The sequence below is a fragment of the Catharus ustulatus genome, chromosome 12 (genome assembly GCF_009819885.2).
Source record: "Catharus ustulatus isolate bCatUst1 chromosome 12, bCatUst1.pri.v2, whole genome shotgun sequence".
Lineage (NCBI taxonomy): Eukaryota > Metazoa > Chordata > Aves > Passeriformes > Turdidae > Catharus > Catharus ustulatus.
The window spans coordinates 14,300,583-14,324,107 of record NC_046232.1 but is presented as its reverse complement, the minus strand read 5'-3'; the positions used below and the strand labels follow the sequence as shown (position 1 = coordinate 14,324,107).

Sequence of the window (23,525 nt, the reverse complement as noted above, 5' to 3'; positions counted from 1 at the left end):
ATAACGCTGGAGGATGAGCACTCACAAGTTGTTTATGTACAAGCTCCACATGAAGAGACAATGCTGACAGCAGTGAACAATTACAACATCATCCATAACATATTGGCACAGTCCCTAGACTCACAGACTTCCTGACAGGTTCTGAGTGATAAATAGCATTTTGGGGAAGTCCTCAATAGGAGAATTGATTAATTTAAAGATTTCCAGTCTCAGCTGGGCTCATACTGGAACCAGTGCTCTGACCCTTTCAGATTATTCCCAAAGAAAATTGCTTTTTCTTTTAATGAGACTTTGTGCTTCCACATTTCCTCCCACCTCCTGTGGGCGTGGTGAACCTGGGGAACAAATAGAAGTGTTATTACTGAAAATAACAGCTTAGAACAGTTTCAAACTAACTCCCAGTGACTTAATAGAGCCCGTCAACATGGGAAGACCATTGAGCAGCACAAGTCAAATGAGAAACCACTTAGCAGCTCGGTAGTGTGGGAGATTAAAGTGCTTCTTTGCAGAATATAAAGGTCAGTGAGGCAGTAAACTCCTTAAAGGGGCAGACAAAACATTTCATGCGTGAAGGACCGGGATACGTGTCAGCCACATGTGTCAATAATCCCTTCTAAAGGAAAATATATTAATAATTTTAATTTGGGGACTTGATGGCACATAGAGGCAGCAACAGTGCTGTGGTCAGTCCCAGGCTCCCAGATGGGATGGGAGCCCTCAGACAGAGTTATGCCTGGTGTTCTACACACTGCTATAAACCCACTCCTGACACCTGAGGGAACAGCTCATGCCAGGAGACAACAACCCACCCTGCCCCACTCTCATTCCCACTTCTCCTGCCGTCCAGGCTGGGTCTCCTAATGGGACTGCTCATCAAGCAGGCACACAACGGTGTGTGTGTGCTAACATCCATCCTAAAGAGTTTTAAATTGAACTTGTCATCCAGATATTGGAGTGAATCTGTGCATTTCACTAGCAAGAGTGGCCTTGTCATCCTGTATGAGCCCACTTAGCTAACTGAAGTGCTTCCTTCTGAACATCAGTGTTACCTTTCTATTCTATGCAAATGGGAAAAAAAAAAAATGGCAAAAGCCACAAATGAAGCATTAAGGAGTTAGCTTTGATGTCCTGCCAGGCAGTGGTGGCATGTGAATTTATCCACCAGAGTGGAAGAGTGAGCTGGGAGCACCTGATGTGCTCAGAGAGGTGGACAGTATTTTGTAGAGGTGAACTCTCCTCTCCTTTGGACCTCTGTGAATTCAAAACCATGGTACTAGTGGGCAAAGAAAGCTGTAGCAGAATCTATCCTCTTGCCTCTGTTTTCCAGCTCCATTTCCTCTGCATATTATTGGTGATAATAATAACAATAATAATACCCAGCTCTTAAAGCTTTTCCAGAAAAAGCTGATGTCTCTAAGCTTGCTGCCAGCAGGGGATATGGAGCAGCTTGCTATGAGAAAATGCTGATTCTGAAAATCTGAGTGTTTCAAGGGACAGTTTCAATTTCATCTGACTTTTATTTAACATTCTTCTAAAGGTTGAAGCACTTTATGTCAGCCTCATTGTGTTGGCTCTCATATGAATTATGTTATTCACCAAAGAAGGTTGCAATGGGGCGATTTACAAAAGTAGTTTAGGAAGGGAGATTTCATTTAATGAGAAATTTCAAAATACTGGGGTCCTTCTTCAGTAATCACTCTTTTCTTTTGCTGAATTTTCTCTGTAAAGTAGAGGAACTGAAAAGTTTGGGAAGCACTGGCTGACAACCAGAAGCTGCACAAAGACAGCCTATTCTAAAGGCCACCAAAATGGGGTTGGGGAAAGTGAACTGAAATTCCTGTAAAACACAAGAATCAGCTTTCCTGAGGAGATGCCTACAACTGTGGGTTTTTTACCACCTTTTTCACAAGTCTTTTAGAACTGGCTCAAGGTTCCTCAGCAGCTTGGGCAGGACTGAGCAGTGCCATTCCACAGACAGGACACTGGGACACTAGAAGGAATACAGAGGAGAAAGTGAGATCAAAAATGATGCCCAGAGGGCTCTGGGTCTCTCTCAGCATGGGAGATGCAGCCATGCAAACTTCCTGGAGTTGTGCAGTTGGGAAAACAAACCACTTTGCTCCCTGGAAAACGCTACATCAACACCCAGTGTCATCCCTGAAGGCACTGCCACCAGGACACAGTTATTAAATGCAGGCAGGCTTACATCTGTGCCACTGGCCTGCTCTGCATCCCTTGGAGCATCACTTCATCTCTGCCTTCTCATCACCTTCTGGTTTTGTCCAATTTAGCTCTTCCTGGGGGCAAGAACTCCAGGTGGCTCTTTAGTGTCTAACACAACCTTGGTTAGCGCTTTTAGGCAGGAATATGTTACAGATAATAAACCTGAGTGCTTGGATGATGAAAATAGCCTGGGGTTTTCATTCAACACTACACTCAACATGAGCATATATGAGATCAGATCTTGCATTATCCTAATCTTTGCAATGGGTTTAGTGGCACCAGGAACTCAATGAAGCCATAAAAGCAAGCCATGAAGCACTGCTGCCTGCATCCCCCCGATTTTGATTTGGATGTTAAACCACGTGGAGACTGCACACTCACTGTAGATACATTAGGGAGGCAAGAGAGAAAAAAGTAACAAAGCCAAAACATTTCAAGGAAATGGTAAATGGGAAAAAGGCTTCTGAATTTTTTAATGACACGTGCTCTGATTGCAGGGTTTGCTGGGGATCTTGTTTATAGTCCTGCAGCAAATAAAGTGCTCTGAAATAAAAGCTGTTTGGTCCTTTCAAGCTAACAGCCCTTTGTTCATAGCACATTACTGGAACAATTTTTAAATAATGACTTAATTATTTTTTTTATTCCTTGAAAGATGCTTTTTTGCAGTCAGAGGCTGGTGCTTTGTTTTCCCGGTCTGCACTCTGATTCATTAGTGCTACTTGCATCCAACTTGTAGAGGTTTATTTGTTCAGCTAGAAATGGAACATTAACATTTTAAGAGAATGATGCATAGCTTTTAGAGATAATATTCTCTCTGCCCTGTTCTGCTGATGCTCTCTTAGAAAGTGTAGAAAGCCACATTCTCTCACTCCAAAATGATGAGTTTATTATTAACAGTCATCACTTGGGACATGATTTTCTATTTTTTCCCCCCAACTTTTTCTAATAAAAAAACATTTTTCTGCATGCACTTACTGGACTGAAAAGTTAAGACAGGCAGTTTTGTTCAGGATAAAGGAAAAGGCAGGAGACAAACTGTTATCAGCCCACTCCTGGAGGTTTTCTAAAGGCAAGTCAGGGTCCCCCTGCTCTCCTGCCTGTGCATTCAGGTCTGGTCTCCCACACCTGAGTGTCAGCACTCACTGCAACTCTGCAACACCCGAGTGGGAGTCAGGCATCAAATCACTCCGAGATATTGCTCCACTGAGGGAAGAATAAGTCCTGAATTATGTGCAAAAATTTCTGCATTGAAAGGGTTTTAAGGCTGTAAAATCAGGGACTTGTAAATTAGGCCACGCTGTATTGCAATTTCCTACACATCTATGAGTATAAGCACTGTGACATTCCACCTGCTTCTTCTCTGTTTGTAGCTTGGCTGGAAGAGAGTTGGTGAAATATGGGAAAAACCTATTTCTGATAAGGAGGATTTCCCCATCAGCATTGTACATCCCTGTACCTGTTTGCAGAGTGTGTGGATATAGAATTTTTCTATAAAGCTCCTGCTGGGATTTCTTAAAAACAGTAAAACAAAGAATTTCTAACTCTTCAGGTACTAGTAAATGACTGGATGAAGTGCAAAGTAAAAATAATAAATAAATAGTAATAAATAAATAAATAGCACAACCCAAAATTTAAAAGGCAAACTCATCTGGCATGAAATGAGGCACCTAAACAGTTTGTCATGAAACAATAGTTTAGAAGGCTATTGCAGTATCTACTTGTGGTTTTTAGCTTCAATATTTACCAAAATCAAGTATTTCTATATTCTCTCACAGGAACACATTTCTATTTTGCTTATCCCAGACTGCCCTCAAACCTGGCAAATCTGCTGGCAGTGGCAAAAACTCATCTCCTGCCCACACCTGTCCTGTAGTTGTGCTACCCTAAGGCAAGTTGTGTGTTCACTTCCACCTTCCATCCTCCAGGCACTGCCTTTCCCTCCTCCAGCTTCCCAGTCCTGAACACATGGTTACATCTGCCAGGGTTAATTTTTGCAGCATCTTGAATTATCTGATGCCAGGAATTGCAAGAGAGGAGGCAGAGGGCTGTGGCAGAATAGTCAGAGCTGGTAAAATATGGGACAAGTCAGGTGTGAGGCTTGGACCTGTGAGTGGGGTTGACACACATCAGCTTCACTCCCTGAGCTGCCAGCAGGAGCCTGCACGTTCCTGGGTAAACCACATGTGGTTTTTTTTTCTGGAAAATCTCTGCCTTAGCACTTGGGTCATGGGGTATTATCCATCTGGCTTTGGATCTGGAAAAAATGTGGCTGTGTTTCCTAATCTAATGGGCATAGACATATATTGGCTATTCTGTGACTGCACTTCACGTCCTGCAGTCACAGCTGATCATATTTTTAAGCAAAACAATATGAGGGTCATGATCTGGATTTGAGCATGATCTAGGGTGGGAGAAGGAGCAGGGCATCATTTGTGTGAGCAAATGTAATATTTAAATGTGTGCTCATTCAGAGGGGTTCAATAGCAAACTGAACTGACTGCACCAGCTACCTGGCAACAAAGGGACACTGAAGCTTCCCTGAGACCAGATTTGTCAGACTGGACAGATTCAGGCACAGTAACAGGAATAAAAATGTGATTCTCATGAATTTCCTGGTTTTTATCAGCTCGTGTCATACACAGTCCTGGTATCTAGTGAATCTACATTTGTATTTATTATCATCTATTTGGGTGACCGAGACTAGAAATTAATAATAATGGCAACAGGAATAGCACAGCTTTCTGAGCTGGAAAATATCTGCCACTGATTAAACTGCAAATCCAAATAATTGATATTAATTACATGAAGTTTTTAGCAATAATCTGCACAAAAGAACTCTGAAATTAGAGGATTAGAAACTAGAGATAATACTCAGCAGCTGGTTCAGAGGCATTATGCAAGCACATAGTTGACATGAACCCAAGGAGTATGATTCACAGCGCTCTTCATCTTCCTTTGCTCATCTTAAACTGGCATTTGCAGAAGTAAGATGCCCAAGCTGGCAGGGAAGGGATTACTCTGTCCCTAGCATGTTAAAAATAAAATAATTTTAACTGTCTGTCTTTGAAAAAGCAAGCATTCATGGAAGATTTTTAGTAACAAGATCTTATTCAAATATTTTGGACCCTCCTTTCAGCTCCCAGTTTGTGATCTCGGGGCAGTGTGTGCACAATGACACACCATTCCATGGAGATGTGGCAGGCAGTGAATTCACATCTCATGGACCTAGCTTGGACCTCAAAATCAGCAGTAATTATATATATCTGTATGTATGTATACTCCCTGTAAAGACACTGAATTTGCTACAGCTGTGGCAGTGGTGGATAGATGTCAGGCACCAGCTGAGCATCTGGCCCCTTATTGTATTTTAAATGATACACATTTATAACTGTAAAGCAGACAGACAAGCGATACTGTCTAACATCACATCACTAATAGCTCTAATAGCTCATGTATCCACAGCCTGCCTCATCCTGCCCTAGCTCAAAGCAATTTTGAGACAATGGGCCCAGCTCTTCTCACATAGATATAAATGAGATGTATGGAAGAGGCACAACAGTCCAACAATGCTGATCCCCCTTCCAGGCTGAACCACCCTCCAGAGAGGCAAATGTCATGTGGAATTTTCCCATTTCTTTTTAACTCATTACTTGCACCTTAGAAAATATTTCAACACTATGTCTTTATTTTTTATTTTGGTGGTGCAGCCTTTTTTAAGGAAAAGAATCCTGAAATATGGAAATATGCAGTCCAAGCCTATGCAAATCCAGCATCTGCTAAGCCTTCCTGGTGAGGGTGCAGTTCTCCTTGAAGCCAGCAGGAGAACAGCCTTTATCAGAATCACAGAATTGTTTGGGTTGAAGGGACCTTTAGAGGTGGTTTAGTCCAACCCCCAGTGAACAGGGACATCTTCATCCAGCCTGGCTTTGAATGGTTCCAGGATGGGGCATCCATCATTTCCCTGGGGCATCCTGTGCCAGTGTTTCACCACCCTCATTGTAAACAATTTCTTCCTTATATATATAGTCTAAATCGACTCTCTTTTAATGTAAAACCACAATTCCCTGTCCTATCACAACAGGCCCTGCTAACAAGTCTGTCCTGCAGAGAAGGTCCCAGAGTGCAAGGCAGCATTAACACATCTTTACCAAGTACCTGGGAAGGCAGCCTTGACAATTTTGATTTTGAAAGTCACATTACAGCTTTTCAAGGGAGGCATAGAGGCCTTGGATTTGCCAGCTGCTATAAAACTTGTGCTTTTCCAGCACCCAGCTCAGCACCTTTTGGTGCTGAGAAGGGAGACACCAGTGCATCCTTTTCTCCTTGGGGTGTGAGTGGTGGACGCTGGAATTGGTGTCCTCCCAGTGAAACAAAGGCCTGGAAATGCTCCTCGGGAAGGGAAAGGGAGGAAAGAGAAAAGGGGCTGAAGTAATCAGCACTGGGAACCCATGATATGACATGTTTTGGCTCTTTCCAAACCTAATGCAGTTTTTATATGTAGACATAAAAGACCACATTTTCTGACTCCCCTCAAATAATTACCTGATAAACCCCCACTTTTGGAGCTGGTCCGAGCCATCCATTACACCACTGCCATGAACTTTATTTCATACCACACCAGGGAGGAGACAGAGCAGTTGGAGTGCTCAGACACTGTGTGTAATAACTGGCCATAAAAATCAATGTAAAATTTAATGCAAAAGGTCTGTGGGCACCCAACCATTGGAGTCCAGTGATAAGGCAGATGGAGAGCACCACTGTGCTTTCCAGCAAGTGCTATATTTTCTTTAATGTTCCTGAATTATAAATGCTGATGCTGTTTTGTCCATCTACATACTATTAAAATGTGCTGCAACCATGACATTTTATGTCTCTGGGTGGTTTTTGGTTGCAGTTTCCTGGACTCAGGATGTGTTTTGCATTCTGGATGGGTCCCATCTCAGGACCTGAGAGGGGGAGCAGGAATCTCTTCCCACTGTTTTCTCTGGAGCAACCTGATTGATATGCAGCCAGCAGTCCTGCTGTGCCCTACTCCTCATGGGAGGGACTGGGAACAGAGTTGCTGCTCTCTGTATGTGCCTGACCCAGCCAAGTCCTAAAGAACAAAAGTTGCATTTACATGCAAGCCCAGTGTCATGGGTGTCACTCAGCTGGTCTTCAATGAACTTCTGGTGCTCAGATGAATAATTTTGTTTTAAATAACAGCTCTCGTCAACCAGAGTATCCTTCCCAGCTCACTGGCTCCTTCACAGCTTTCAGAGGAGAAAGAAGCACTGGATCTACCTGAAATATTAGAAGAGGAAAAAGAGTAGAAAATAGTAGAGGGTCATTGACCTTTACTTCCAGTCCGACATGAACCGGCAGTGGGATGCTGAGTCCCAACAAAGGAACATGTTTCTTCAGTTCCTATCTGCCCTTGTCACTCAGCATACAACTTTTCACGTGCATTCCCACAGGGATGAAGAAAGGAGGAGGGATATTGTTTGGCTGTTATCAATTTTAGCATGCACAGGTGCTCAGATATTGAGAACTGAGACCAGTTCTTAACCAGTGAGTGAGAAATCATTGCTGCTCTTCTGTACCTATAAAGGCAAAGAAGCAGGAGCCCTGCTTTGGTTGTAATACTCAGAATTACATTGTTCCTAACAACTTTAGCAATGGACTTGTTTCAAACATCAGTAACCTGTAGAATGAGCCACTATATTAGATTCCTTTTGGATATACAGCTGCAGTGGCTGTGCATGAAGTATATGAAGTCTGGGGCATTTTCTCTTTATTCTGGGAGTTTGTATTGATTTTACCCTAATAGATACTTGGGTCCAACATATGATGAAAAGTTATTTAGAAGAGAAAGAGAAAGGAATTCTTAACTCCTCACACTTGTGATTCAAAACATCTCTGTTTAGGTATCTCTGCAAAATTCCAAGGGAAAAAAAAGGCCAGAAGAGTGGAGAACATTGCAGGCAGGCTGGAAGGAGCTGAAACAGGATTTTGTGAAGCCGTTTTACAGTGCAGCTAAAGTGTTCTGAAGTATTTATTAAAGCAAACAATTATGCTATTCTGTACTGTTTAAGATTATTATAGGACTTGTATTAGACGAGTAATTGCCTCTGGATGAGCATATGGCTTCGTCTGCTGGTAGAAAAAAAGAGTATTTCCATAGGCTAATGATTTCTGTGTAGGAACTGGACAGCAGTGATTCAGAGAATGCAATAGCTGATTCTTCAGGTACGATCTGAAAATTATTAGAGATAATTCTGTGTTATATGAAAATGTGAGAGATGCACAGGAGCATTTGCTCTTGGAGGCAGCACACGAGGGCATGTCACGTGTATTAATGCACGGGGGTATCAATGTCACCTGTGCACATGTGCATTGACAGAGAGCACCTTTCCTGCAGGTGCACACACCTACCAGGCTTTGCCCACAGTACCCAAGCAAAATGATAAATTCTGCACCATCTGCCCACCTCAGCACATCCTGCTGTTGCTAACTGGATAAAAAAAGGAGAAAGTTTCAGTAAATTCTTCCTTGCTGTAATATTGTTTTCACTCTGAGGTGGGCTGGGGCCTCTTTGAAGATTCCCCTGGAATCACAAGATTAGTTCAGACCAACTCATTTGACTTATGTAGAGCTCAGAAGAGATATTTGATATTCTCACAAATGCTCATTCCATCAAATGGAAATCTTTGGAGTGCCAGGATTGTTTATATTGAATCGAGCTGCCACAGTTCTGTTTAAAACACAAGGTGGTTTCCTACTGTTGCTTCATGATTTATTAGCAGATAAAGAATTGGTTAAGTTAGTAAACCAGTTGAGTGGTAGGGAAGGGGTGGATGAAGGCCAGCATCTGGTGCCAGTGATATTGGAACTCCCTTCTGAGGGGTTTTTAACAGGATTTAACAGCTGGAGACGCTGAGCCTGGAGCTGTGTGACAGAATAAGGAAATGACATTCCCATTTCACAGAATGGTAAGGGAGCTGACTGGGTGGCTGGTTATCACACCTACAAGGTAATTGTAGAGTTAGAGAGCTGTGTGGAGAGCAACCAAGAGCTCCCTGGATGGAACACCAGAGAGAGAGGAAGGGAGCAGCAAGGAGAAGGAGCAGAGAATGACAAAGAAAGTGAAGCTGTCGAAGTTCCTAAATTGTGCTTGGCTCCGGGACACATTGCCAAGTGCCATGGCTATCTGGAGGACACATGTGACAGGTACATCAGGGTCACTGCCTTGAAGAGGCTGGAGTGATGAGAACTTGCTGGAGGGCTGCAGATAGAGGGAAGTGCTGGGAAGGAAGCCAGCACCTCAGGCACTGGGAAGCTGGAGGCTGTCCAAGTGACGTGGACGGTGAGAGCCAGCGGGTGTCCTGTTCATGGGGCTATTTGTCACACTAAACTAGATTATCAGGAAATAAAAGTCCAGCCTACATGTTTATAAATCCTTCCACATCCCAGCCACAGGGCTCTGGATGTGATGTGCAGGTAGCTGGCTGTGAGGTTTCTGAGTCATGACAAATGGGGCTCAATTCCCCAGCTGGGAAGGGGAGAGCAGTGTGGGGGTCGAGCTCTCCTTGCAGTTGAGCTCTTCCTTATGCATCCCTCCCCCTTCTTCCCTCTGTTTGGCTGCAGTGTTTCATTTACAGGAACCTGCAGGAGCCAAGGCTGTTCATCTTCCTCCCACTGCAGGCACTGCCACACACGTAGGCAAAGGTCCATTGTCACCATCAGCTGCTGTTGGAAGCATGAGGACCAGTTAAACAGGCTGCTCTGAATACAATCAACTCAAGTGATGCTGAACTTGCAGTTTCCAATGTTAAATCAGTGTGGAAGCACCCAATCCTGTTTTCATTTGCACAATGAGGTTTTGAAGCTGGAGTGGAAAGGGCCAGGTAATTCTGGCAGTCTGGTGCTCTGGAGTTACTGCCCAAGACCCTCAGCTGAGGGTGTTCCTCTGCAGACACCTCTGGGGAGCACTCTAAGGACCCAGAGCAAAAACAACCCTGCAAGACAAACCCATCTGTGCATCCGTGGTTCTGTTCCTTAGATAAAACTAGGACTGGGGGGGAAAACACAGGCATGGCCAGGAAACAACAGAAAAATGGTCATAAGTCAGGGAAAAGCACTTTTTGCTGATGGGTGAGGTCTTTGCTCTTCTTCTTCCTGTGTCCTGCCAATGTCCTCTTGCATCTGCTGAAAACAAATTAAAACTTAGATTTTGTGTAAAAAACAACTTAGTTCTGCCAGACCTCACCAAGTAGGAAGTGATGGTTGGTGTGAGCAGAGGGACTGTGCATCTTGAGTAATGAACTTAATTCATTACTCTGCAAAACAGCCTCCAGAGTCACATGGGGATAGAAAACTCAGTGATGAATCAGGCCCAGCATTTGCTGCAAATTTAGATTGCTGTCTAGTTGGCAAATAGCTCTGAAACCGGTCCCCATGCTGCCTAAGTACCTTCATTACTCTTAAGTGCTATATTTATTCAATTATTCAGACCAATCATTTTCAGGTTCATTAGTCCCAATTGTTCTTTTTTTCTCATGGTTTGATTTGTTTCTGAAACCTCATGGTTTTAGTTTTCGTCCAAAACTGAGAGTAGTAGGTAGAAAAGTGCTAATAACAAGAAATACACGTTCTGGAAAGTTGGGGATTTTTGGTTTTTTTTAACTGGATAATGACCTGAATAAAAACTCATTAAACTCGAGGGGTTTTGGAACATTTTCTGGATGCACCAGAGCAATCTGAGTATTTGGGGAATGTATAACTAGAAATCTAAGATCAACTGAAGGTAATTCATTCTCTCAAAGCCACTTTAGATTATATTTGGCAGTCTTGAAATTTAACTCTCAGCTGTACTTACTAAACATAGATGTCAGTAACTCCTGAGGCCACAGCCTTGTCCTCCAGGGCTAGTGGCCATCCTCTGTTTTTCCATGTTTCACCAGCTGGGTTCACTTCCAAACCACACCTGGAGGCACCACAGAGAGTTTGATCAAGGCAAGGGAGAACCAAGATGGCAGAGTACCAGCTCAGAGTGGCAAAGTGGGTAGAAAATTATCAGAAGGAAGAAAAGATTGAAATGAAGCTGCCAGTGATGCAGTTTCCATGACAACTGCCCTTCCACCTACAGTTTTAACCCACTTTTCCAGGCAGCCATTCCAGGAAGTGCAGGAAACCACACAACAGCTGCACATATCCTATTTCTAACACATCTCCTGATTAAAATAATTATTCTGTATATAGAGATTTCTCTGAATGGCAGTGGCTGGAGGTTTTGGATAGCCTGGGGGAGGTGATTTCTCCCAGAGCTAGATGCTTTCTGAAATAGCACGTGTAGATGCTATTGCTGGAGTGAAGAAAGCACACCCCACAGCCATTGCCATGGGATGTGTCCTGTTGTCCCTACAGAACTCCCTGTCCTGTGTGTGTCACCCTGTGGGATGTGTTCAAAACTGCTCTTGTCTGTGCCACAGCCTCTAAAGCTGCACGTGCTGAGACCTTATTTTAGCAGAAGTAGCTTGTTAGTGGCACCACATGTTAGTGGCTGGCTTAGTTTTTCCCCTGCCTTCACTCAGAGTCAGGATTGAAAGCACAAGAGACAGATTTTTGTGTTCAGACTCAGTTATTTATTAATTTTTATCTAAAGTACAGAGAGTTCCACAGCACCTCTAGCTAATAAGCTACAAGTGAGAAAAATGTCTATCAATCTAGCTAGTTACAAGGTCTTTTGAAGCCTAACTATCCAATTAAAAGCTAACATCTCTATTATTTATACTTTTGACCTAATGACCAAACACCTGTGACCTGCACTGCAGTACTTTTTATCTAACCAAAAACTACTACTTAAAACTGAGAAGAAGGAACAAGAAGGAAGAGGAGCCACCACCCAAGAACCTCCATCTTCTCCCATACCTGTTACTATATTCTAAAAGTCTCAATTCCAAACCCTTCACCATGGGATATTACACACTTCTATTCAAACAACACAGCTGTGATTTTATCTCCATCACTCAATTTTGGAAGCCTTCTCCAAGGGCCCCAGTCAAAAGCAGTGTTCTTTTGGGGTGTGCCAGAAAGCACAGAAAGTTTAAAACTCCCAGGCTTCAGGGCTCCAAGAGCAGCAAGGAGCAGGTTTAAAGCCAGAGCCCACGACTCTCCTGTCACACTCCATGTCCAACATTTGTGAAGGTCGTTGACAGCCCCAGAGCCACCCTCAACTTCAAATCATCCTCTCACAAGTGCCAACTGATGCAACATTTTGTGGGTGAATCATTCCTGTAATCCTGGTGGGAGCACATGGTGATTGCAACACTGTGTGGGGATTATGTGCACTGGCATCAGGAGACAGTGAGCTGCCTTTGTAGTGCTGAGGATGTTATCTCCCACTGTCATCTCTGTTATTGTCACCTCTGCTCTGGTTTGTAAAAATCCATGTTCCCTTCTGCTAAATAATGTGACAGGATGGGACAGAGATTATACCTAAGAGTATGTAATTCACACCAACACTGTAGAAAAGAGTTAAGGGAAAGTAAGTTTTTGACAGGTAGAGAAGTAAGGAATAGGGAAATAAAATGGTTTTCTTAATGTCACACAATAAATTCGTGGCCAGAGTGAATTCAGATCCCCGAGTCCCACTCAGGTCTTTTATCAGCATGATGGCTCTTTCTTTCCTGCCCTCCCAGGCTGTCACTCTCATTTGTCCTATAGAAATATTGAGATAGCTCTGGCAGATGCATTACCTAAAGGGGAACCTGTCTGAAATTATCCTTTCTTCCTCCAAGGAGTGCCAAGGGAAATCTACATTTCTACACGGTAACTATGTTAACTGCTTAAGTCCAAAGGAAGCAGATAACAGGAAGATAATAGTGTGGGAATGGGCAAGTAAATAAAAGAATATTTCTCTCCAATAAACCTCAATTCTCTGGGAATTATTTTTTAAAGACTTACAAAGAAGTCTGCCAGAACAGGTAATGGCTATACTTAAGGGAGAGTCAATTGTCCTAAAAAACTTCATGTACTATAGTTACAGTGCTAGAAATAAGGATTTAGCCAATGTGGGGGGGTCTCTGGATGACAGCATCTCTACCAAGGACTTCAGAACAAACTCTGGCTCTTCTTAGCATTTAATATCTAAACAGGAAGGGCCAGATTATGAGTTCTTGAATTTTCTGTCTTGACACAAACTCACATTAATTCCAGTATCTTCAAGAGTCCAGGGGGACTGAGAAACCTGACTCTAAAATCCAGTTGAATTATTTTGAAATAAAACATCTCCCTTTCTCAGAGATCACTTGTGTTGGTACTTAGTGTGTAGTGACAGTGGATATTAGGATAACTCCAGGTTTCCAGCTGGGCTGGTCCAAGTTCTGGCTTCCCAGGGATAAGCAGGGCTGTGTGAGGAGTGCCAGGTTCGGCTGAAATGAGTAATGAACAAGGAGGGGTGTGGGGAGGGAGTGTCAGAGGTGGGGCAGTGACTGTTGAAAGGTCATGGACAAGGGAAATTCTGGTGCATTTTTGTTCAGCTGTGTCTGAGACAGAGGTGAAATCACTTCTGGGTGAAGTCACTCCGCCAAGTTTTATTTGCCAAGCACAATGCGGAGAGAAGGAAAACTTATCTTGCACTTTCCAGTGTCCCCATTTCATAAATATGACGCATTAATATTCATTATACCACATACATTATCATTTTGGAAGGAGATTACTGGGGATTCACTATTTTCTCTCCATCATATTTTCCAATTAGGATCCCCTCTTTTGCAAATAATAAGCTTTTTGTTGCCAGAGGCTTTGCAGCAAAGTTCCAGTCACAGCATTGGCATTCTGTTCAGCCTCCATTTCAGAAAGAAGTGCAAATTGAAGAACAATTATATTTTTAATGACAGGTTAATCTTCCTGTACTAAATATGATTAGAGAATCACCTGGCTAGTGTCAGAGAATACAAGAGCTGGCAGGAATTGTTTCCAAAAAGCTCTAGGGAGATGGGTAAGGAAGACTTCTCATAAATTCATCACTGAATCAACAGGGGCTGATCAGACAAACTGACAAGAGACTTTGGAATTCTTGGAGGAGAGACAAAAGGATAAGAGAAGAGTGGAACAGCAAAGAAAAAGGAGTCTGAGTCCTTGTTCCCCTCAAAATTAAAAAATCTTTTGGCTCTGTGGTTGGCTCATGTATACAAAATCAAACACAGCATTTTTAGCACTAGCAAGAAAGATGGTTGGGATGGGTCTCTGCTGAGCTGTGCCAGCCAGGGGAACAACAGGACTTCACTTTTTGACCTCAGTTCCCTCAGTACTTCCTCTGTACTTGAAGTCCTTCCTTTAGGCTCCTTTGTGGAGTAGAGACAAACCCAAACACTGACCTTCTTCAAAAGAGGAAGAAATGATGAGGAAAAGTTCAAAATAGACTTTCAGATGCTGAAGTGCCAGGAGGCTGAACACTAAGCAATGCTTGGGATAAACACTGAGATATTTCTCACATGCAGACATTGTGTGGCTGGATCAGTGCAGCCAGCAGCACATCACTTTTCTGGAGAGGGCATTACAAGCAGAGAATGAGGGGAGAATGGAAACTCCTCTCAAAATGTACAGGAACATCAGCAAACCCTTTCCCCATTCCTGGCCCTCCAGTGCCTCTCCTCCCTGTCCACCACCACAAGACTTTTTGCCTCATTCATGGGTGGCAGGAGGTGTCTCCAGGTGAACCAAGCAGGCAGGTGATGCCTGTGATCCTTCATGCCCACCAGATCAGATGCAAAGTGCTCCAACCTCCTCAGTGCCATTGGCCTGACTATGGATTTCACTTCCCATTAGCACAAATCTGTAAAGAAAAAAACATTAAAGAAAAAACCACAACAAAACACAAGAAATACAAATTTAGCCAGCTCTGTGAGAAGCTAAGTATTCCCTACACACACATGCACATGCTAGTAAAACAGCCCTTTAAAGTTGTTGGTGTTGTCAGTTACAAGAGCAGCATTTAACATTTAATGGTTGTTTTTGGTCAGAGCTGTTACGTTTCATTGTTTGCTAGATTTGTTCCTTAAATTTGCTTGGCTCTGTGCCATGCAATTCCTCCAGTTTTGTTTTATGTTGTGCTTGGGGTTGAAGGATTTTTATATTTTTTTCCCCTCTTTGAAGACACATTAGGAAAGTATTTTCATTTTTCTGGCCCAGTGCATTGTTTGTTATGTCTGATATTTATCTAGAGGGCACAGGTGTCCCCTTCCAAGCCCTGTTGGAGTTCCACCTTGTTCTCAGTCTCCTCCTAGTTGAGTCACCAATTAAAGCAGGCATAAGAAAGTTTTGGGTTAATTATATTGGGAAGAAGTTTCCAGAAAAAGTAATACCTGGTCTGTTGATGCTGGAGCTTTTATAGAATTCTAAAAGTAAAGAGACAGAAATAAAATGATGTCTGCACTTACTTTCCATTATAATAGGCTGGATTAGCTGTTCAATTAAAACAAATACAAAGCAAGGAAATCCTGCTGTGCATCTTGACCTTTTTTATAAACTGGCACTCATTCCTGTGAATTGACCTGTTATTTGCCAGGTCTGCTTTAATCAAAAATTCAGGAGTGAGAGGTTTTCACAAGTGTTTGACAGACTCCTTGCAATTTAGAAATTGTGACTGGTTATCAAAGCTATATGGTCCTGGGGTCTCCATGGTTCTAATTCCTGATTCCTGTGGGATCAAAATCTTTATGGCAAGGTTTTAAAGGCAGGGCAATGTGATGAACTCTTTGGGTTCATTTCCAACTGAGAACACTAAAAACTTGTTCCCATCCCAGCAGTCTGCAGTGGGCACTCAGCAGAATGACCCTGGCCAAAACTTCACCTCCCTGTATATTGAGTGTCTTTTCTCTACCTAGCCTGATGCTTTTTCAGCTAAACTGTATTGACCTATAGGGTTTTGGGCTCAATTTCCACTCCTATTACATGTTTCCTGGCATGTTTATTGTACTTCTAATTAATTATTTCTAATCGCCTCTTTTTCTCCCTCTTTTTTTTTTTTTTGTGCCTTTGTTTCTTGTTTTTCTCCCAGCCCTGGTAACAAGATGTGGTATCTCTTGAGGCTATGAGGGTAAAAGTCTATTAATAAATAATTAAGTGATGAGGCTCCAGCAGTGTGGAGTCACGTCTTGCCATCACAGGGCTGTAGTCTCCATGGCGACTCGCCGGTGAGGACTGAAGGGATCTCTTTGAGAGAAGGCAAGATGAGGTTATACAGGGCAAAAATATGAGGAGTTAAATTATGTTTTAAAATATTAAAGCACTGTTACACTGGCTAGTTCCCTAAATAACCTGGAAAGATGGAAATCTATTACCCTGTTGTACCAGCATCCCCTCTTTCTGTCTGCTATTGTTCTGTGGGTTTTTTCTGGCCCAGAGCCTCCAGCACTGAGGCTCTGCACTCTGTGGATGGTCCTATCTGCCCATCCTTGTCCTCATAGCCCCTCTGACCTTGCAGATCCACAGCAGTCCTGCTGCTGGACTGGGCAGCGTCCATCCCCATGAGGAGAGTGACTGATCTCTGAGCACTGAATACTTTTTCATGTGTCAACAAGTCAAACCTTAAGGCCTGAATTCCAGAGTTTCCCACTTCTGTGCTCCTCTGTGTACTCCTTCCCTATCACAACAGGCTGTCACCTTTCCCTGGAGCTGCCCTGGAACCTGCCCTTCTGCAAAATTCACACCTTCTCCTCATTAGAGCAAGACTTTGAGAAGCTTTTGCTGTGCTTCTCTGGCAAGACTTGGAGGCAGTTTCATGCACTGGCACTTGAAGTAGCCCTTCTATTTTTTCCCATCACATAATCCACCTCTAAGTATAGCAAAGACATTTCTTGCCCATTCAAAGCAGTCATTTTCAAAGGAAAAGTGGTTAGCTCAGCAGTTCCAGCATCTGCAGAAGTGTGTCCTTGTGCAGCAGCAGGATCTAAACCCCTTTGTCTGTTGTCAGCTCTCCATCTGTGTTAGCAGCTACTCTCTCCAAGCATCCTGATCCCAAACCCCCACCTCCCCAACAACATTTCATGGGAACACCAGAAACATTAAGCTTCCTGTAATGCCAAGGATGTAAATCACACTAATTATCTCCCAGACTTCAGAAACATCCTGGGCTTTCATTTCCTCTGCAAACTTCTGGAGCATTTACATTAACTTTTGGCAGGTAAATTGTAGGGGGCCCAAGCCATCCATCAAATAAAACTGCCTTGAAAACACATCAAATTCAGAGTCCTGACAGGCAGATAGGTCTCTGCTCTGAAGGAGTGAAAGTTTTGATGTCACAGATCCCTTTTCCTCTCAAGAAGACGTGATGTTTAATCCTCCTTCTTCCCACACACTGACAGCACCCACGAGCTGCTCAGTGTCCACAGCCCCACATGGACACAAACCTGGTGACAGCCCTGTCAGCCTGGTGTTACTTTTGGTTTTCTTTAATCTTCTAGGAGAGGATGTGCTTGACAAAAGGTGGTTCTGGCCTTGTGGAACTGAAATCTGCTGTAAATTGGGTCCTGATGAAGCGAACAGCCCCCAGTTCACCTTGGGAGTGGCTCCGTTCCACTTGGTTACCACCAAATTTCTGAGAAACTCTTTGAAATAGAAAAATCTTTTCCATTCCCCTCACTGACCTGTTTTCTCCTTTTTCTTTTTCTTTTTTCTTTATTTTTTTTTTTAGGTGGCAGATGCTAAAATGGAGGTGAAAGATGGTTTAAGTGAGGTTATCAGAGGGATAAAACAATACTTGAAGCAGCTTCAGACCTGTTTTTCTGCTGTTCTCCTGTAGCCACTGCCCAGGTTTTTGGAAATTGTTTCCCTGCCCTTTACACCTTTATATTCCTCTCCTCCCAACAGATAGAGGCCAGAGCAGAAGAGCAAAATAGATTAATTGGGTTTTTTTTCTTCAAAAATCTGGCATGCTATCTTTGCTTTCACACTTTGATATTCACCATCACCAGTGGAAAATAAAAGGAAGTAATCTGAAATTCAAAGCTCGGTAGGTAAAATAAAGAACAACGAGAATAACTATGACAATTATGCTGATTCTGAGGGTAAATGTTTTCCTCTTCCTCTTCCTTTTCTCTTTTTTCTTTTTTTTTTCCTTTATGTTTTTTAGGACTAACTACGAATTCTAGCACTGACTAGGGATTTAAAATCCTTCATCTCTTTTTAAGTGATGTTGGCAACCTAATTTTGCCTCAATATTTCCATGATGTTGAAGGAAAAAGAGAAAAAGAATAATTACAAAAACCCAAATAAGCAGAAATTGTTTCAGTGAGGTGTTTTGATCACCCCCATGAGCTGTTTTCTTGCTGCGTTGTGCGTGACTGAAAATCAGAAAGTGAATCTGCCTATTACCAAGTGGGAAGCTGACCAAACTCGTTTCATCAGACTGCAGCAAAAATAGTGAACAAGGGGAAAATAAACGCAGGTGATTAAAATTATTTCCGTTCCGACAAAGAGATTTCATGAATGATACAGGAAAAGCTTCCTGAAAAAGAAATTAAAAACCCAAATTAAAGTTCTCTGAATGGGGGGAGGTTGAACAGGTCCCCCCCGGTGTCACAGTGAATGAATGGCCTTTGGATCTCCATCTAAACCAGAACCTGGGCTCTCTCTCTGCTCCTGCTTGCTTTTGGAGCAAATTTCAACCCTGAACAAGGAGTTGAATAAACAAATTACTGCCTTTGCTTGTGTGTTCATTAGAAAAAAAATAAATAAAACCCACACTGATTACTTGGCAGGCTGATATTTCATAATATCACAAAGGGTTTTGAGAGATGAACAGCTAAAGCAAGCCCTCCGTGAAAACCAATATCTCCACCTGTGGGAAATGCAAAGATAACAGGCAATTGTGACTAAAAATGCAATTACTACAAGAGAAAAAGATTCACTTTCCTTCATATGCATAAAAATCATGAAAAGATGTTTTTATCCTAAGCAAAGAAGGCCTGAAGCTGGCTTTTATTCTTCATTTAGAACCAATAATAATCTTTCACCTATTATACGTCTTCCTGAAAAAAAATTATTGTTCTTCATCTCACCTAGAAGGTTCTCCACTTCTAGTCAATTATTTAAGCAGATGCAAAGAAATAAGATAAAGTAAATATTTGACTTTGAACCCTTATAAATCCTGTTTTCTCTTTTTTTCTTTCTGCTATTCAAGATGGGATTTCTATTGCAACTGAGTGTGTAGAAGACAGTCTTCCTAGTTTTTTTAAGAAATATTCTCTGCTTTAACCACTGTCAAAATTTAAGAGGAGCACAAGACTATCCAATGAAGAAAGAAGGAAGACCCATCCTACACATTGTGGGATGGTTGGAGCTGGTAAAACCCTACATAAAGCTTAGCAAAACTCCTCCTCTCTCCCACTGCATTTGTGATTTCATCCCTTGACCTGGCTGATGATTGCTCTGACTTCGAGTAGAGAAGTTCAGCCTCCCCTCAGAGGGTCAGTTCTCTGATTTCCCCAATCAATGACCAAAATATTCCCATGCAGGACCCCACACCTGGGGTAAGGAGAGCTTTAGGAGTGATGTGCAATGATTGCAGGCTGAGGGGCTGCCCTCAAAAAGAAGCCACAAGAGATAAATTTGCATAAATTTGCTTGTGATCCACAAGCAGCTGAAGAGCCACAGTGTGGCTGTGGTCACTTTAGCCACCTGCTCACTCCTGTGTATCGCCCTTTCCACTTCAGCCTCTCACTGGTGGCTCCAAACCCTTGGACTGCATTTAGGATCATTGGCAGCAAATCTAAATTATCCTCTGCTTCACCCAACCTCCATTCACACCCAGCCTTTGGAACTGCAGGGTTATCCTTGGGAAAGAACCCCAGACCTGACACAGAGATGATCCAAAGAAGCACGGAGGAGTCAAATTTAAGGATTATTTACTAAATTTGGGTTGTTGACTGTGTAAAGCATGAATATAAATCCTAAAATTTTGCAGTCAGATCCCTGCAGGTAGATCCACTGCACTGTACACATTCCCAATGACTTAGAGGGAAATTGCATGGGAATGTGGAGCCATCTCCACGACCCTAGGTCTCACATGGAAGTCTGGAGACTGTCTGCCATTATCTTTTTGCTCCATTTCCTCCAAATTCAACAGTCTGACCTCCAAGTACAGCATTCTGACCTTCTGTCTTCAAGCCAATGTGCAATGTTGACCTCCTGTGACTGCTCCATGAGTGGGGTCAGCTAAGGAACATCTCCTCAAGGTCAAGTGGGCAGAGGACACGATTTGGCAGAAGGGACAAGGACTCAGTGCTGCACAGACATTGTCACAGAGAGCATTGCTCCCTCACAAGAGAGACAGAGTGCTTCAGCATTCCTGAAAAGCCTCGTTGCTAAGAAGAAAATGGCTTAAGAATGGAGGTTGGTGCTCAAATCTGTCACTGAAACAAATACAGAGAATGAAACTATTGAAAATGGTGTCAGTTCTTCCACTTGGGGTTTTCAGTGTGAGGCTGAGCTCCACCAAAGGTGAGGAGATGTGTGAATGATCCAGTGGTTGGGGTCAGCTCTCCAAGGCTTCCCCAGGATGTTCCAGGGCCAGCAGAGGCCACAGCAAAGAGGACAGTGACATCAGGTGAATTAAAAGAAGAACAAATTTTCCAGCCTACTTTTCAGGCATTGTGTTAGCTTGGGCAGCAGGTACAGCTCAGCAAAACCCTGTGACCACACCTCTGGTGGGTTGTGAATAACAGATTATCATCGTTTTACAGAGGCTACAAATCATGGCTGTGCCACTGCATCTAGTGGGAAAACACAGCTGCTTTCTGAGCAAATAACAGCCCATTGATAGGCAGCCCTCTGACTCAGGAGAGGTTTGACACTGTATAAAGCTTTTCAGCAAGGAAACCGCTGTAAATCTTTCCCAGGCAGGCTGAAGTATCTGAAGGAATACTTACACCTCACTGATCACTGAACCTCAGATTTGTGATAAGACAGAAATCACTACTGTCTGATCCGCTAACCTGTGAGATATGAATCAGAGAGTCTATGCCCTGTCCAGAGTCGACAAGATGTATCAACATAACAAAAACCATCATCAGTCTGACACCTCTGCTGTCAGCCTCAGGAGGGAAAAAAAAGGATGGTGGAACCCAGACTGTCCTCTGGTTCCTGCAGAGCAAAGCTGAGCTTTGCTGGCAAGATAAGGAAAGCCTTGCTGCTAATACCCCACAGAACTGGAGATCTTTCATGACAATGCTGAAAGAAAATCACATACTTAGCTGATTTTAGTACATCATCAGGGAAGTGTTTTGCACAAAATCAGTCAAACTGTTTCTTCCTTTGCCACCATCAGCCCCAGCTGGTGAGGTTGTAAAGCTTGAAGAATACATAATGAAAGACACAAAACACCCTCCCCAGGATAAGATCTTTAAATACACAGCAGTGTTCCCTTCACCTTTCACATCTGAAACAGTGCATGTAACTACACAAACAAACTCAGCCCTTTCTGGTGTGTTTTGAGAGAAATTTTCACCTTAAAAGAAACTTAAAGACATTGCACAGTACCATGTTTGCCCAGGGCCCCTGATGCTGTTACTGCCCTGACAGACACTGACACCTCCTCTGACCTCATGCACACCGGCACAGAAATGCCTCTAAGACAGCACTTTATCCCAGAGGTGCTGCACATTCACACATGCACACAGACACACAAAATTATATCAGCCATTTAAGTAATCTTTGCCCAGCTGTCTTTTAAAATGCCTCTTTCGTCTTTTTGTAACCAAAGGCTTTAATATTCAAATGTTCACGAGAACCAGCTTTATTAAAATTAGGGCTTGGGGAAATGGTTTCAAAAAGGAGCAACGAATATTACCCAACCATTTAAAAGATGCTAATTAATGGAGTTCTGCAGCCCAGGGAGGCCATTTGAGGGAGCAGAGATTCTTCTGCTAGACAGATTTGTAACTCAGCGCTTGGAGTGGAGAGGCGCAAAGAGCCGAGCGAAATAAAATGCAAGTAGGTTAAGAAGAACAATCCTCCAGGTATTGTGAGGACTCCAGAGTTTAGTTCTGTGCCAGCGATTTGAGTTGCCTGCCCACAAGCTCTGTGCATGAAGATTTTTTTTTCCTGGCCCTGACACAGAACAGTTTGTGGCTCTTCCCTGCTGGATCTGCTTTGTGCTGGGAACAAGCGAGCACAGCCCACAGCTGCAGGAGGCACTGAGGATTGCATCTCCAGATAAATCTAATCTTGAGGGACTTGGCCATGTTCACACACAAGTGCACAAGGAAAGGGCTTTCTATAGGGATAGCAGAGACACCAGAATGGTCAGAGCTTTCTATGTAGCTTTTTTATGATTATTTCACCTGAGTGTGTAAAATCAGGGGTATCTCAGCAGAACCCCACTTTCCCACACCCCTAGATCCTGACAATTACTTTTCTCATCAGAATAAATCCATGTTTATATCTATATCACTGAACATACTAATGCCCTAATTTTTTCTGTCTCCTGCTCCCCAGTTCCTTCTTGTTCTTGTTTATTGTGCACAGATATAATCCTGGGTCAAGAACTGAAAATATTCCATGGACTAGAGGAATAGCTGGGCTTTGCATATAGATATCTATTCCAGTTCCACTGTAGAAGAGACATCTCTGCAGTCTGACAGTGATTTGTAGCTGGATCTTTTTCACTGATGCAGTTCTTGATGGGTCACTTGCTGTAAAAGAGCCAGGGTGGACTGGTGATTTGAAACCTATGATCCAAGAAGAAAGCTAAAAGGCAGCAAGAGGGACAGATGGTGGGAAAAGCCTCCTCTCCAGCCTGCACCAGCATGCAGGTGTCTGGGGAGGAAGGAGCATTGCATCCCAGAGGCACAGCTGCCCTCCACAGCTGTTGGTGAACTGGATGAAGGAAGAATTTGCTGACCCTATTCTGTTTTAATTCTTCTGTATTTAATCCATCACTAGGATCTCAAAGCTCCAAGTCAGGCCTATTCAGCCTGTTCTGTAGATGAGAGAAGTTACCTCTATGCAGTTTGTTCCAGATGGGAGCTCTGTCCCTGTCCTCGTTACCTACTTATTTTCTCCCACTCTCCTGCTTTTGTGCAGTCTCTGGGATAGGTGGCTTTCCAGGTACACAGTAAAAAATCCTTTCTTGTCACCTCCTGCACTCAACCAATGCTCAGGTTCCCTTCTTGCCTGGCTTAACCCTCCAGGGTGACACTAATCCTACTGTGTATCTACTGTACATTACAATTTCTGTAAAGGGTTCTGCATCCTGCCCTGTCTACAGGAAGACTCCGGCCACTGATATCCAACCCCAATTTTTGGAGAAAATTAGGGCA

The 23,525-nt window shown here is 43.1% G+C and overlaps 1 protein-coding gene across 1 annotated transcript in view; it reads left to right on the top strand.

The window, feature by feature from the left end:
• AGBL1 (AGBL carboxypeptidase 1) overlaps nucleotides 1-18,029 on the top strand; it is a 367,447-nt gene extending 349,418 nt beyond the window's left edge. Inside the window, exon 23 of the mRNA XM_033070851.1 lies at nucleotides 17,900-18,029. Within this exon, the coding sequence (XP_032926742.1) occupies nucleotides 17,900-17,924 (25 nt within the window). The 3' untranslated portion in view covers nucleotides 17,925-18,029. The remainder of the gene's footprint in view (nucleotides 1-17,899) is intronic.
• Nucleotides 18,030-23,525: the final 5,496 nt, after the last annotated feature.